Source organism: Uranotaenia lowii, chromosome 3 (genome assembly GCF_029784155.1).
Source record: "Uranotaenia lowii strain MFRU-FL chromosome 3, ASM2978415v1, whole genome shotgun sequence".
NCBI classification, from domain to species: Eukaryota; Metazoa; Arthropoda; class Insecta; order Diptera; family Culicidae; genus Uranotaenia; species Uranotaenia lowii.
In genome coordinates this window covers 200,989,814-201,003,617 of record NC_073693.1, presented here as the reverse complement: position 1 = coordinate 201,003,617, position 13,804 = coordinate 200,989,814, and the positions used below count along the sequence as shown (strand labels likewise).

General features: G+C 35.4%; 2 protein-coding genes and 1 long non-coding RNA gene across 3 annotated transcripts; 2 read left to right on the top strand and 1 right to left on the bottom strand.

Moving 5' to 3' along the window:
• Positions 1 to 2,194: 2,194 nt before the first annotated feature.
• LOC129756278 (mitochondrial import inner membrane translocase subunit TIM14) lies at positions 2,195 to 2,881 on the bottom strand. The gene is made up of 3 exons (XM_055753099.1): positions 2,770 to 2,881; positions 2,473 to 2,712; positions 2,195 to 2,389 (listed from the first exon to the last, which is right to left on the bottom strand). The coding sequence occupies exons 1-3, from the start codon at positions 2,770 to 2,772 to the stop codon at positions 2,276 to 2,278; spliced, it is 357 nt and encodes a 118-aa protein (XP_055609074.1). The 5' UTR covers positions 2,773 to 2,881; the 3' UTR covers positions 2,195 to 2,275.
• Positions 2,882 to 2,986: 105 nt separating this feature from the next.
• On the top strand, positions 2,987 to 4,641 carry LOC129756277 (40S ribosomal protein S3a). The gene is made up of 3 exons (XM_055753098.1): positions 2,987 to 3,355; positions 3,437 to 3,746; positions 4,296 to 4,641. The coding sequence occupies exons 1-3, from the start codon at positions 3,015 to 3,017 to the stop codon at positions 4,455 to 4,457; spliced, it is 813 nt and encodes a 270-aa protein (XP_055609073.1). The 5' UTR covers positions 2,987 to 3,014; the 3' UTR covers positions 4,458 to 4,641.
• Positions 4,642 to 4,821: 180 nt separating this feature from the next.
• On the top strand, positions 4,822 to 7,631 carry LOC129756279 (uncharacterized). Its single transcript, XR_008739433.1, has 10 exons — positions 4,822 to 5,037; positions 5,332 to 5,382; positions 5,582 to 5,662; positions 5,866 to 5,915; positions 6,116 to 6,182; positions 6,411 to 6,460; positions 6,658 to 6,733; positions 6,938 to 6,997; positions 7,230 to 7,303; positions 7,557 to 7,631. It is a non-coding gene; the product is annotated as an uncharacterized LOC129756279 (long non-coding RNA).
• The last annotated feature ends 6,173 nt before the right edge of the window (positions 7,632 to 13,804 follow it).

Below are 13,804 nucleotides of genomic sequence, written 5' to 3'. Positions count from 1 at the left end.
AGTTGGTCAGTCAAATGAACCGGTCGGAAATTAATAAAACGAAGTTCTTCAAATCTATCTGAAAGGAGTGTTTTACTTAATTTATCCGGATACCACCAATTACAACAAAGATAAACTTTAAAATTACTAAAATCAAGTAAATTTAGCTTTTTGCTAACTCGACGGTAAAAAAATATTTTTGCTAACGGTAAGTAACAGCGAAATTTTGCTAAGTGGAGCCCCGAAAGTTTTGTGTGTATATATTGTGAACTCAAAGTTGAGGGCTGACAGCTGCCACTAAAGTGCACGCTCTTTTTTTTTAACTCAAAATTAAGTATGACCGAGGTTCAAAACATAGTTCGATTCTATGAACTTAAAGTTAAGTACCCTTTTTTCCTCCTTGCGATGGATCAAAACGGAGTTCGAACTGCGAACTTAAAATTGATCCCTTTTTTTCCTTCGGCGAGGGATCAAAGCTGAGTTCGACCTTATGAACTAAAAATTGAACTCTCTTTGTTGGACTGAAAACACTTAGCGAGTTCAGTCCGAACCGGAACAGCAACCAACGAACATGTCGCAAAATTATGTCGTTCCGGAACAATTACCGGACGACTATGAAGGAACTTCATAATGAATGCATGTTCACCGTGTCAGCGTAAAATTCTGTCTGTCATTGTCATCATATGGTGAGCGGCTTGGAATGTCCGGAAACTTCCGGATGTTGTTTACTTCCCGTGGGAAGTAACATCCGGAAGTTTTCTTTGACCGGGAATGTCAAAACTTTCCACCGCTCTGTAATTGCAATGCAATGTACCGGAACAGCAGCATTCGGGTACAACAAATTTTAATCATCCTTTAATTCCCTGAAAAAAAGCTACCCTCGAAAAAAAGGATAAATTCGAGTTCGGCTGCCGAACTTAGTATTGAGTATGCCTATCAGAACTTAGTTTTGCTATTGCCCAGTCAAACTCAAAGTTGAGGGAAGCCACCGAAGTGCTGTTTTGAACCAAAACTACTTAATTTTGAGTTTAAAAAAAAGAGCGTGTGCTGTTTTGAACCAAAACAACTTAATTTTGAGTTTAAAAAAGGACGGAGTTTTTAAGCGTGTTAAAAGAAAAAAATTAGTACACTGAAGTACTAGACTAAAAACCAGATTTATACACGGAAACGAAATAGTTCGATAAAATTAAAATATTTATTTTCAGCATAAACCGAATTTGAATTTCAAGAGTTAGGTCGTATGAATAAAAAGAAACAAAACTAAGTTATTGGCTGTAGCGAGCGTAGATGTGGTCTAGCGGTTTGGCTGGCACGAGTTTGGTTTTGGTATGCCAGGCGTACTGGGTTCGATTCCCGGTATCGGCAAGAAAACTTAAGGGTTTGAATCCCATAAGTGGACGACAGGTAAGTTGAGTTTCTTTTTAAAACTAACTATATAATAAGACTGTTCATCAGTTGCCAGCTGGCCAGGTATATACACGGATACCGGAATACCTGTAAGTAAACTAGCCCACCTGATAGACTCTTCTTCCAAAATATACCTACATCAACACACGCAATACATTCACTCCAGAACAGTTCATACGAAGCCATGGGGTCCGGGTATGGTGTACGTGTTGCATTATGGAGATTTGTCGAATTTTAATTATCTAGGAATGCACGTGAGCACATACTTAGGCAGAAACTGCGGTGAATCCGTGCACCCATGGTGGATAACCAACACACCTCTTGTTCTCTATAATACATACATACAAAACTGAGTTATTGGCTGTAAACGATTGATAAACTTGCGATCTGTGTGTGTTTGATGAACACTTAAATTGGTTTCATTTGATTAATGAATTACTTTTACAAAATTATTTGATTCTTAAACGTAATAACATTTTCTGCCGTATACATGCAAGAAGACGCAAATAAATAAAAATTTTATGAATTATTAATCTAAAATTTTATCAATATGTAGTTTTGTTTCAAGATTTATTTTAACAATTTTATAAAAAAATAATACAAATGATAAAATTTATCTGTAATATTTTTATTACATTACCGTTGACGATTTTTTTTTCTCAACGGATGCATAGTCCAAACTTGTTTAGTAAAATCATTATACAGGACAACAAAAACTGTTGTTTTTTCATCTGATGCATAAATAGTTGCAAAATTAATAATTTCAACGATGTATGCAAAAAAAGGAACGAACGAAAGAAAAAGATAATTCTGCAACTGTTCACACCAGGCTCATAATTTATTTTGCAACTACATTATAATTATTTACATTCCATTTCGATATAGCTGATCACTTCACGTTGTCTAAAAAGTCTTTTGCTTCGTTTATCTTTGCTGCTAGATACGGAGAACCTCCTCGATCGGGATGATTCAATAACATAATTTTCTTGTGTGCATCTTTTACCTGCAAAATACGTTGTCATTTCATTGGTAAACTTTTCTAACCAAAGGAAATATCTTGACAATGAAGGTATTATTTTCAATTACCTTGGTCTTGGACGCCGTGGGGCTTACACCGAGAATCAGAGCCGCTTCTCGTTTGCTCATTTTCGGTTCAAATCCCCCACGATAGTACTTGGAGTTGGCCATCATTTCCGCATCAAACTTGGGCAGATTTTTTAAGGCCTCTTGCATTTTGCTGGCGGCATTCGGCATCTGGCGGAGCAAGGCCCGACCACCAAAGCCAACGGCTGCCAAACCCAACCCGGCAAGGATGATGGAACTTGACTGTGAAACATAGAAACTTTTATTAAACAGGAATCGTTCAATTTGAATTAACATTACCATTGTTTTGCGAAATCAAATTCCGAAACTCGGATTTTATGTTACGAAATTGAAAACGAAAACAAACATTCTTTAAATTTTGACAACCGGAAGTGAGGTACTAGAATAGTTGTAAAATTAGTTGAATTTGACATAACAAACGTCAACAATTTGCGTTGTACTAAATTTCAGTTCAGTGGTCGTTTGAAGTTTACGAGCTGTCAAACGCGTACCGTTTCCGTTCTTTTTGATCGTGAAGTGTAATCATGGCGGTCGGCAAAAATAAGGGAACCTCCAAAGGAGGCAAGAAGGGATCGAAAAAGAAGGTTGTGGATCCGTTCACCCGCAAGGACTGGTACGATGTAAAGGCCCCGAACATGTTCTCGACCCGCCAGGTCGGTAAAACCCTGGTAAACCGAACCCAAGGTACTCGGATCGCTTCCGATGGGCTGAAGGGCCGCGTGTTTGAGGTGTCCCTGGCCGATCTTTCAGGCGAGAATGATGCCGAGAGATCTTTCCGTAAGTTCAAGCTGATTGCTGAGGATGTCCATGGCCGCAATGTGCTGTGCAACTTCCACGGAATGGATCTGACCACCGACAAATTGCGGTAAGTTGGTGTTTTGCTTGAATTTAGAAATTAAAAAATGGTAAACAATATGTGATGCTAACAAACATTTTCCTTGGCTAGGTCGATGGTTAAGAAATGGCAGACTCTTATCGAGTGCTCGGTCGATGTCAAGACCACCGATAACTATCTGCTGCGTGTGTTCTGCATCGGATTCACCATCAAGGATAATGTTTCGCAGCGCAAGACCTGCTACGCTCAGCATTCCCAGATTAAGAAAATCCGTGAGAAGATGACCTCATTGATCCAGTCCAATGTGACGAGCTCGGACTTGAAGGAAGTGGTCAACAAGTTGGTGCCTGATGCTATCGCTAAGGATATCGAGAAGGCGTGCCAAACCATCTACCCCCTGCACGACGTTTACATCCGTAAGGTAAGTGGATTGAAATTGGCTATTGAAAAGTTGAGCTGGGCTACAACAGTTTTAGGGGCATTCTGCTATCAAAAAATTCCACAGAGGAATGGAAATTAATGTAAAATTTCCTTGAGATTTCGACTTCTGAAACTTCCTTTGATTTGTAATGGTAGTTTCGTTTCATAGCGTCCACAAGCATAAAAGTTTTAATTTTGGACCATCATCGTCAGTAGACGTTCTCAAATGATGAGGGTTTGAATGTATGGGAGCGACAACAGCGCGCTGCATGGTAAACTTTTCCTCAAATTCGAAAACGATTCACAGGTAGCTAAACCTTTTAGATACCCATGCCAAATCTCCAAGAAATCAATACCATTTTTAAGACGTACAGTCTGATAGCAATTTTTTGGCTTTGTTGTTGATTTGATTTGTTCAATAATTAAAGTTTCAAGAAAAGTGTACTTGCTGGATTTCGGGATACCTTTTTTCAAAGTGGCAAGAAGCTTTAAATTGACTTTTCTCAGCGAAACATTCTCAAAATTTTTCTTCCCTTCCGCAAAATCACAGGTGAAGGTGCTGAAGAAGCCGCGCTTCGATTTGGCCAACCTGCTGGAGCTGCACGGTGATGGTGGCGGCAAGGGCGCCGAAGTGTCTACCGGAGCTGCCGAGGGTGGCGTGACAGTCGACCGCCCGGAGGGATACGAACCACCGGTACAGGAATCGGTTTAGAGAGTGTCCTCCGTGTTCCCTGCAACAAGCAACACCCATACATTAAAAGTATAGCAACTAGGAAAAAGGGAGTGGTATTTTTTCCATTTGATAAAATAACATGAAATCCGATGAGGCGCAACTGAGCGAGGAGAAAATGTGAAAACTGGTCGAGAGAAATACAACCTTAATTGTTGTACAAGAAGTACTTGTTTTGTCTTTTCTTATTTTTGATTATGAACTCCTTTTGAATTTTATAGGAAAGTATTGTTCAGAAATGACTTACCAAAAGAAGCGGAATAATTTTTGATTTTCTTACAGATTTTAAGTTGGTTCCATAATTCTAACAACGCTCAAGGATCCAGAAAGGTATGTCATAAAATTTGCTAAAATTAAACAAATTTAATGATGATTCCATCATAACCAAGTTATTTCTCGTCTCTGAAATTATTTTATGACTGAGAAAAGTGATCGTTGCTGAATGATAAATTACGTTGATAATACATTCAGAATTAAACTTAGCTAATCATCCGCATTTCTCTTTTTATTTCAGATGCGAAACACACGTAAGGTACCTTAGCACCTTCAGGAATTTCAAAAGGTAATGATAATTCGAACAAAACAAGTAAACATTTTTCAACCACTTTTCCATGAAATAAACTCGTGTGTCAATTATTATGCAAATATCAGAAGTATTAAGAAAACGTTGTTGAAAAATAAACACATTCAATGCATTCTATGATGATTCTACTCAGCTCTCTATGATAGAAACATGAAGAAAACTTGTTCCTATATTCCTACGCATTAAAATATACTTACTGAATGTTGACAAACAGAATTCCGACTAACAAAATTATCAGACCGTTTTTAATTAGTTGTCTTCTTACAATTACAGAATCCTATACCGAAACTCTGACGATGAATCAAATAAATTGTGTTCAATTAGGTAAGATTATCAAAAGATTTATTTCTTATTTTATTTGTATTTCACCTGTGATGATTTCACTCAGCTCGCTATGATACAAAACTGAAGAAAACTTGTTCCTAATTCCTACGCATTAAAATTAATCTACTGAAGAGATCGTTTTTATCATTGAGCGAACACACTGCTCAGATCACATTTTAAAAGTTATTCTCTCTTACAGGATTCGAGAAACTTGGCATTATTTCGGATGGTCGTTTCAAATTACTAATCACCGTTTGATTTCATCGAATTTTTGCTTCAGGTAGGTACAAAAAAATTATTTTATTTCTCATATTCAAATGATGATTACTTACTCAGCTCGCTATGATAGAAACATGAAGAAAACTTGTTCCTTTAATCCTACGCATAAAATATTGTTCACTGAATTTCGAAGTGTTAAATATTTTTTCGATCCATCCTTTAGGCCTTGGCTCTAATTCGTTTTCCTTTTCTTGAATTTTGCAGAGTTATCTCACTGAAACTTCGACAGGAAGAACTTAATTATTTGCTCTAAGGTAAGCTTATAAAAGAAATACCTAGGTGTTTCTAACATATAACAATGATGATTTTACTCAGCTCGCTATGATAGAAACATGAAGAAAACTTGTTCCTATATTCCTACGCATAAAATATTAGTAACTGAATAAAACTACCATTGCATCAATATTTATTTTTCTAGAAGATCACTTTTTTTAATGAATCTTTTTCTTTACAGTTTAAAACTATGCAGCAACAAAGCTTCCTTTCTGATCATCATTGGATCTTATGGCTGCTGTTACCAGGTTCGAAATTCGTTAAAAACTTTTATTTTCATATGTTTTTACTTTTTACTAAATATTAGACATAACTTTCATGATGATTTCATTCTATTAAAAGTTATTTCTCGTCTCAGATTATGTTCATGGATGAGATTTGAATGATGATTTCTGATATTAGGATCGTAAAAAAACTATGAACCAAGTTTATCTTACAATTGGTTACTGACCTATAACTGTTTTTTTTAATTGCAGGCTAGCAGTTCAAAACTGAATGAAGGCTCAAACAAAAGGTATCAATCAAGGTATGTTTATGAAAACAGGAGATTTTTGAAAATTAAAGTTTTTTGTGATGATTTCACTCAGCTCGCTATGATACAAATCTGAAGAAAATTTGTTCCTAATTCCTACGCATTAAAATTAAACTACTGATCAAGCGTTTAAACCAGCGATAAACGCGCTTTTTAGAATACTGTTTAAACATTGTTTTTTTTTCTTACAGCAACACATCATCATTTTTTCGAAACCGCTTTGAAACACCGAACATCATACCTGTTTTGAAGGACATAAAACTTGAGGTAGGAGCACTACATTTTATTTCTTTGTTAACCCGATTCAATGATGATTACTTACTCAGCTCGCTATGATAGAAACATGAAGAAAACTTGTTCCTATATTCCTACGCAAAAAATATTGTTTACTGATGACCTCATCATTGAAAATCGCAATAACCATCTAAGTAATTAACTTTTCAACTAAATTCATTTTGTTTTTAATTACAGTTGATGAAGCAAAGCGTAGTCACTCAACGACGACATTGGATCAGTATCCATCAATGAAAGGTAAGAAAGAATTCCAAAAATCTTAACTAAACAAATCTCACACTAAATGATGATACCGATGACGAGACTGAGCCGGACTCATACGGCTTCCAATGATTTCTGTGTTTTACGGGAACCGGATGCTACGATTCTAGCTAAGATTATAATGGCACCTGATAGACGCCTAAACGTCGATAATAATAATTGTAGTAGAACATACATATTAAACAACAACTTTTCTTTTAATTTTCAGGTCTTCTACCGTAATCTTCGGCTTCCGAACGGATCAACCGTAATATTCGGCTTCCGGAAAATAAGACAGCATTGGTAAGCATAAAAACAGCCTTTTTCAACTCGACATAAAAAAAAAATCAAATGATGATAACGATGACGAGACTGAGGCAGCTTCGCACAACTGTCTAATTCTATTACGTTTTGTGGTAGACGATGGTTATGAAGCAGCTTAAGATTACTATTGGCATCTGATTATGAGGATTCAACCTTTGCTATAAGCGATACATCTGTTGCAGCAAAAGTTAATTTGTTCCTTTTTGTTTTTTTTTTTTCATTTTACTTTCAGATCGCTGATCAGTGTCTTTGAAAGTAGGCCTAAGTGTGAGTAAATATTTCTGAATACAGATTTCTTTATTTTTAATTTTTCTTGTTTTATCTTATTGTGAAATATCACAATCCTTTATATTATTTTTTCTGCTCATCACCCGTATAATAATAATTGTTTGATGGCCAACACTACTAATGCCATGGCCTTATGATCTAGCAGAGGCAGTTCCACATATACAAGGGTGGTAAATTTCAGTCAATATTACGAATTGTGTTCATTTCCGGACATTTTGCCATGAACATTTTGAATTTCTATCATTTTGTAGAACAATTAATTCACTAATCCAAAAGTCTGGAATTGTCTGGAAGAAATTAAAAAAGTCTAAACTTCGGGAAACCTAAAAAAAAGTCTGAAGGAAGTCCACAAAGTCCCAACTAAACGAGTATAAGCACGTGCTAGATTCTTCAGTTGCAAAATGCCTCTCAACTTGACTGCATGCTGATTCCATTCTTTTCGAATATGCTTTTTCTGTTTATCCCAGTAATTACCAACATCATGACAAATATCCTTGTACGTAAAGAGTAAGATTTCTATTCTATGCATGGAGCACCTGGAAATGAAAATCAAGAACCCTTTGAAAAGTACTAATTTACAAATGCTATCTGTACAAACACGTGAAAAGGATCTATCTCCATATATGGCGAATCGAGAAAAACGCGTTTGAAAAAAATACAACGTATTTTAAATCGCTAATTAAAAATTACTTGAAATTTTTGATTTTTATGATAGCTTAACGATTTTTAGGAGCATCCTCTATATGTTGGAATAGAGGAATATCAATTTTCATGAAAAAACAACGCGCTATCGTAGATAGAACCTAGCTCACGTAATATTTTATCTCTCTTGTTTATACACCCTTTGCTATTTTCTCATTTCTAGCTTTAGTTTTAAGCTCGCGTTCATTTGCAACTATGTTTTTATTTTGAATAAAGTGTCAAATATTTACCAACACACAAAAAGGATCTATATCCATAATGGCGTATTGAGAAAAACGCGTTTGAAAAAAATACACCCTTTATCAAATCGCTAATTAAAAATAACTTGAAATTTTTTATTTTTATGAAAGACAAACGATTTTTAGACGCACCCTCTATATGTTGGAATAGAGGAATATCAATATGAATATGAAAAAATAATGCGCTATCGTAGATAGAACCTACTTCACGTAACATTTTGTCTAACCTGTTTATACACCCTTTGCTATTTTCTTATTTTTAGCTTAAGTTACAAGCTCGCATTCATTTGTAACTTTGTTTTTATGTTAAATAAAGAGTTAAATTGATTATTTTGAGTTTGTTGGCGGAGTAGTAGCGAAAAATGGTTTCGGAGTAAAGGGTGTATATCCATGTAACGGCAGTTCTGGTTTAAGAATGTTTATAGATCCTTTACTCAAATTGAGTTTTTAATGTAACGGAATATTATTTTCTCAAAAGGGTTATACCGTTAAGTAGTGCAAGTGTTGGCCTATCGCGAGGTACTGAAAATGGTTTTTGTTTTCTTTTGGAGATAGATCCTTTTCACGTGTTGGTACAGCTATGTGAAACAAGAAAAACAGTTACAAGGTAGGTAGGGAAGAATGCCACCAAGTGGTAAATTCCTGGCAAAAAAATACAAGGTATTTTGGGGGGAAACCTTGATTAATCGACATTGCAACGCTTACGTGATCGCCAGCTAAAATGATACTTATAAAGGGTGGCCAAGTATTCGGGAAAGTTGGAAAAAGTCGGGATTTAAAATCCATCGGTAGAAAGCAGGGAATTTTTGCTCAGCAGCAAAATGTTAATTAAATATCTTATTAAAGGTAGAGGAGTCCTGTGTCATTTTACCGCCGCACATAGGAGTATGCTATGGAAAAGGTTGGTCAAAGCCTGCTATTTTGTCTAAAATGGTAAACAATATTTTTTCTAAAGAAAATGTTGATATTTCAATATTTTTGTAATTTCGGGTCATTTATTTTCCTACATACTTATTAAATTTTTTTTTTTCAATAAATTCGATGCAAACAGTAAATCAATTATCAAAAATGATGAAAATAGACACACATGCACCCTTCTGACACCAAACGAAACAACATTTTCATTAGCACGTTATTTTCAAAACAGCTTAAAAATATCGAAATAATATTTTTTTCGTCCTGTGTCTTCTACAGAATGTTAATCTATACTTTAAATTTCCAAAAAACAGTTTATCTCGGTTTTGATAAAAAATCACTTGCACCCCTCTGATCCCAGGTACCTCAATTAGTAATGAGGTTTTAAAGAACAGCACTGTTATTTTCCTGTTCCGTTGATAAGTTGACGATACCAATAAAGCTATTGCTGTTTACTTGATACTTGGGGATACTTGATTCCTTAGCTATATCTCCAAACTAGAATCTCGTACAAAGATCAAATGTTTTAGAAAAATATGCCAAATGGAACAAAACAGCAATGGTTGAAGCTCAAAAAATTTTAACAAAATAAGTTTTTGGGTTATTGAACTTTGTTTAAAAAATTTCACTAAATGTGACTTGAAGATCTTTTTTCATCATTTTAAAATGTTCCTAACATGGAAAAATTAAAACAAAAATATTTATTCCGATGGGAAACTCCCAACTTTTTTCTGAAAAAGTTTTCTAAAATGTTGATTTTGGGTACAATTGATCCCTAATATATGGGTACAAATGATCCCGGTATGTTCTTCTTCTCAATGGATCGTGATCATTGCTGATTACGAGATTACTAATATTTATCCAATAGCTAATATTCATCCATCATTTATCTGAAGAAAAGTGCTAAAATAATTGATTTCCTCTTGTTTATAAAAAAATGCGCCCGTAAGTATGCAATGTCATAAGGGTTGAGAATAAGGTATAGAATTTGTTTTCTGAAAATTATAGATTGTGAAATGAGAACAAACATTACCAACATAGTCAATTAACATTCTATCTTGGGGTTTTGTTTGATTTTTATAAGGGCTTCCTGAATGAAGGATCAAGTCTCCCTTAACTTCAAAAATATCGCAATTTTTTTACTCCCACGAAAATGCTTCTAGTTCATCTACACATCTACAGGTACAAGTATCGTTCTAATTTTAGGAGCATAGAAACTTGAAGTTACACGCTGTCAGAAAATGTAAAAAAGTGCGAGTTGCTAAATTTTTCCAAAAAGATATGGTGAAAATAAGAAAAGGGGATCAAGTATCCCCACTCTCCCCTACTGCTATTGCTCGGTTGAATTGAAGGTTGGGTTAACACGAAGTTCATATGGGGCCCACCAACCGTCCTAGTCCGTCGAGCACTATCTTAACGCTTCCCTAAACTGGTGCTTCAGAACCCTCGGGCTCTGTTGCCGCTATCCTTTTCCAAGCTAATCTACTCTCATTTAAAATTTTACTCTTCTGTCCCCCGTTCTGTTTTTCCTTTCCGGGTCAGCCAGGCGCTCATCAACCCATAAACAAAAAAATAAATATAAATATAAGTAAGGTACACCGGGGTAAGTGTGGACGGGTTTCCGTATAGTTCAACTTTAAAAAATCATTGAAAAATCAGCAGTGGAGCAATTTTCATAAAATTGCGTTCAATGTGATGCAGAACATGTTGTTTACAAACGCTGAAGAGATGAGCTCGATAGAAAGTTATCACGTAAATTCTTATGGACTGCTGGTGTCTTCACTTACCCCGCTTTATGGGGTTAGTATGGACGGTAGATTTTCCCTTTGATTTCTCAGGAAATTTTCCAAAAAAATGTATTTTCTTGGTTGAATACGTTACTTTATGGCTCGAACCGTCCAAAAGTTCATGATACTATTAGTAAGGCATCTTTCAATGATTATTGTGTGTAATTTATGTTGCAATACACGAGATTCGATTTTATCAAAAACATAGAACAAACAAGTACTTTACCCAACTTTTCATGATACGAATGCTAAATAGAGCTAAATAATTCATTTCATGAAGGATGAAGGACAGAAAATTGAAAAAAAATGGTAAATATCAAGTCTTTAAAGCCGTCCACACTTACCCCAGGTAGGGGTTGGAGACAAAATTTTAGTTTCTTGTAAATAAACTCTTTCTTCTTCATTTTTAACCGCCGTTTCTTTTCTTAACTGGTTGTCTGAAATGTGAGGATTGTTTCAATGTAGAGTTTTTCGTCGAGAGCCAGCTAGCTTAGGAGAAATTTGCAATTGAAAAAGATGCACATCAACTCGACATCGTAGTTGAAAATAGAAAATTCAAAAAAAGTCGCTGTAAATATCCGTTATTGTCTGAATCGTATTTTTTTCACAGTTATTGGATAGATTACAAGTAAATTGAACATTCTGCATTAACAGTTTGAAAAAATAGTGCACAGTATTGTTTTAATAGCCATCGTCCACACTTACCCCGGTGTACCTTATAAATAAATAAAATTAGTTTGTTTCCGAAAATATTCTACTATTTTATAAAGGCTCTACTACAGGCGTTTGCCAACACATAATCGCTCTAAACTAAAGAGTTTGTAGAAGAAATTTTGTTTATAGTCACATAGTGCGAGTAACACAACCTGCATACATGTTTATGCCAAATTTAGGAAGTAAAATTGGAAATTTCCATACATTTTTGCTACAATTTGTGTCATAACATCATGTCATCGGGGTGGATGTGGTTTTTTTTTTGTTGCTTTTGCTGTTTCCGCGAGCAATCTTTTGTGATCGCGCGAAATGGAACCATCGAATTTCCATTTAGAACGGCCCCATCTTTCTACGTTTACCAAAAGTTTATTATTAGTCAATGATTGCATTTGGTAAGCTTTCATTTAAGCTATTAAAAATGCTAAAAGTAAATGCATTACTTGTAGATTTAATTTATTGGCCTAGCGGTGCAAAGTGATGTCCTTTTTAGTAGGGACATCTAAAGGTTATGGTTTTTTTTATAGGGGAAAAGTTCATATAACGCCCCATGTGGCTAATACGCGCCACCTTTGTTTTGGAGAATCTGAAACATTTTAAGCCTGCAAAATATTACCAATTTGTTTTAAATGCTGTGATTGGTCATGGCAAGTATGAATTTTTCCTTAAAATACCCCTGTGTCGTAATAATTTCACAATTTAAGTTTTTCATCATTTGATCTAAATTTTAAAACACTTTCAATAAGGTGTCACCAAGCAGAGAAAAACGAATAAGACAATATTTTCTGACACATCGATAGAGGAGAATCTAAACTATGATTTTATGCTAAAAAATCATACTGAACTCGCAAAGGTATGCTTTTTATGGGTATGTTCTATCACGGCCCATGCGCTCGTTATAACGCGCCGATCGTAGTAGGCTGAAAATAGCATAAATTTTTCAAAAAGGCCAATTTTCATTGAAAATTAACAAAAAATCTAAAACCATATTTTGAGCGTTAATTCAGCCCAAAAAATCTACTTTTCATTTTTTTCAAAATTTTGATTAGTCCATTTTGATTTTCTTTTCAGTCAAAGTTTCTGTAAGTATTGGTGTGTTTTTGGTCTTCGGCTGCTTTCGGGTGTGTTCGGCTGCTAGGCGCATATTGAATACACAGCGGCGCGTATTTGCAACACAGTTTTGTTCTGTGGCTTTGAATATGGTTTTTAAAAATAAAGTTTTTGAAGCAACCATAGCAATTTGAGTAATAAAATATCATAGGCATTTGTAGAAAACACTTTTCTTCAACGATTGCACCCATTTTCAACACAATTTGTACGTGGAATACATAGAAAATCAGCGATTCGCTTAGGTGGCGCGTAATAGGGCATGTTCCCCTATAGGTGGATAGAAGATTAGATGAAATGAAAGACGTTGAAAAGCGCACCCATAGAAGAGGTTGCAAAAATCCAATGCCTATTTATGCCATCTCTGTGCCGATAATGCGCTGAAATGTGCACTGTGCCGAAGATGATATGTTTGAAAAACCGTAACTGGCATAAGAACTCGGCTCCCAACTAAAATGATGCATGACCACTACATTCAAGCAAAACAAGAAACACATTTTATGGGATTTCGTTCCTATTGGATAATTCATCCCAGAAACAAGAAAATAAAATTATAAACCACAGCGCCCGTAGGGAGAATCGAACTCAAATCACTAACTAAATGGGCAAGACCATTTAGTTAGACCGACATCTTAACCAGTGTACTATTTGAGCTTCATGCAGGAAGAGGGATATTTGTCATAGGCATTCTGCCACCGATCAATCACAAAAGAAACGCACGACAGTGGCTT

Coding starts and splice junctions, on each gene's coding strand:
- LOC129756278 (XM_055753099.1), bottom strand. Junction 2,390..2,472: donor CCACGGCGTCCAAGACCAAG/GTAATTGAAAAT, acceptor CGTATTTTGCAG/GTAAAAGATGCACACAAGAA.
- LOC129756277 (XM_055753098.1), top strand. CDS start 3,015: ATGGCGGTCGGCAAAAATAAGGGAACCTCCAAAGGAGGCAAGAAGGGA. Junction 3,356..3,436: donor CTGACCACCGACAAATTGCG/GTAAGTTGGTGT, acceptor TTCCTTGGCTAG/GTCGATGGTTAAGAAATGGC. Junction 3,747..4,295: donor ACGACGTTTACATCCGTAAG/GTAAGTGGATTG, acceptor GCAAAATCACAG/GTGAAGGTGCTGAAGAAGCC.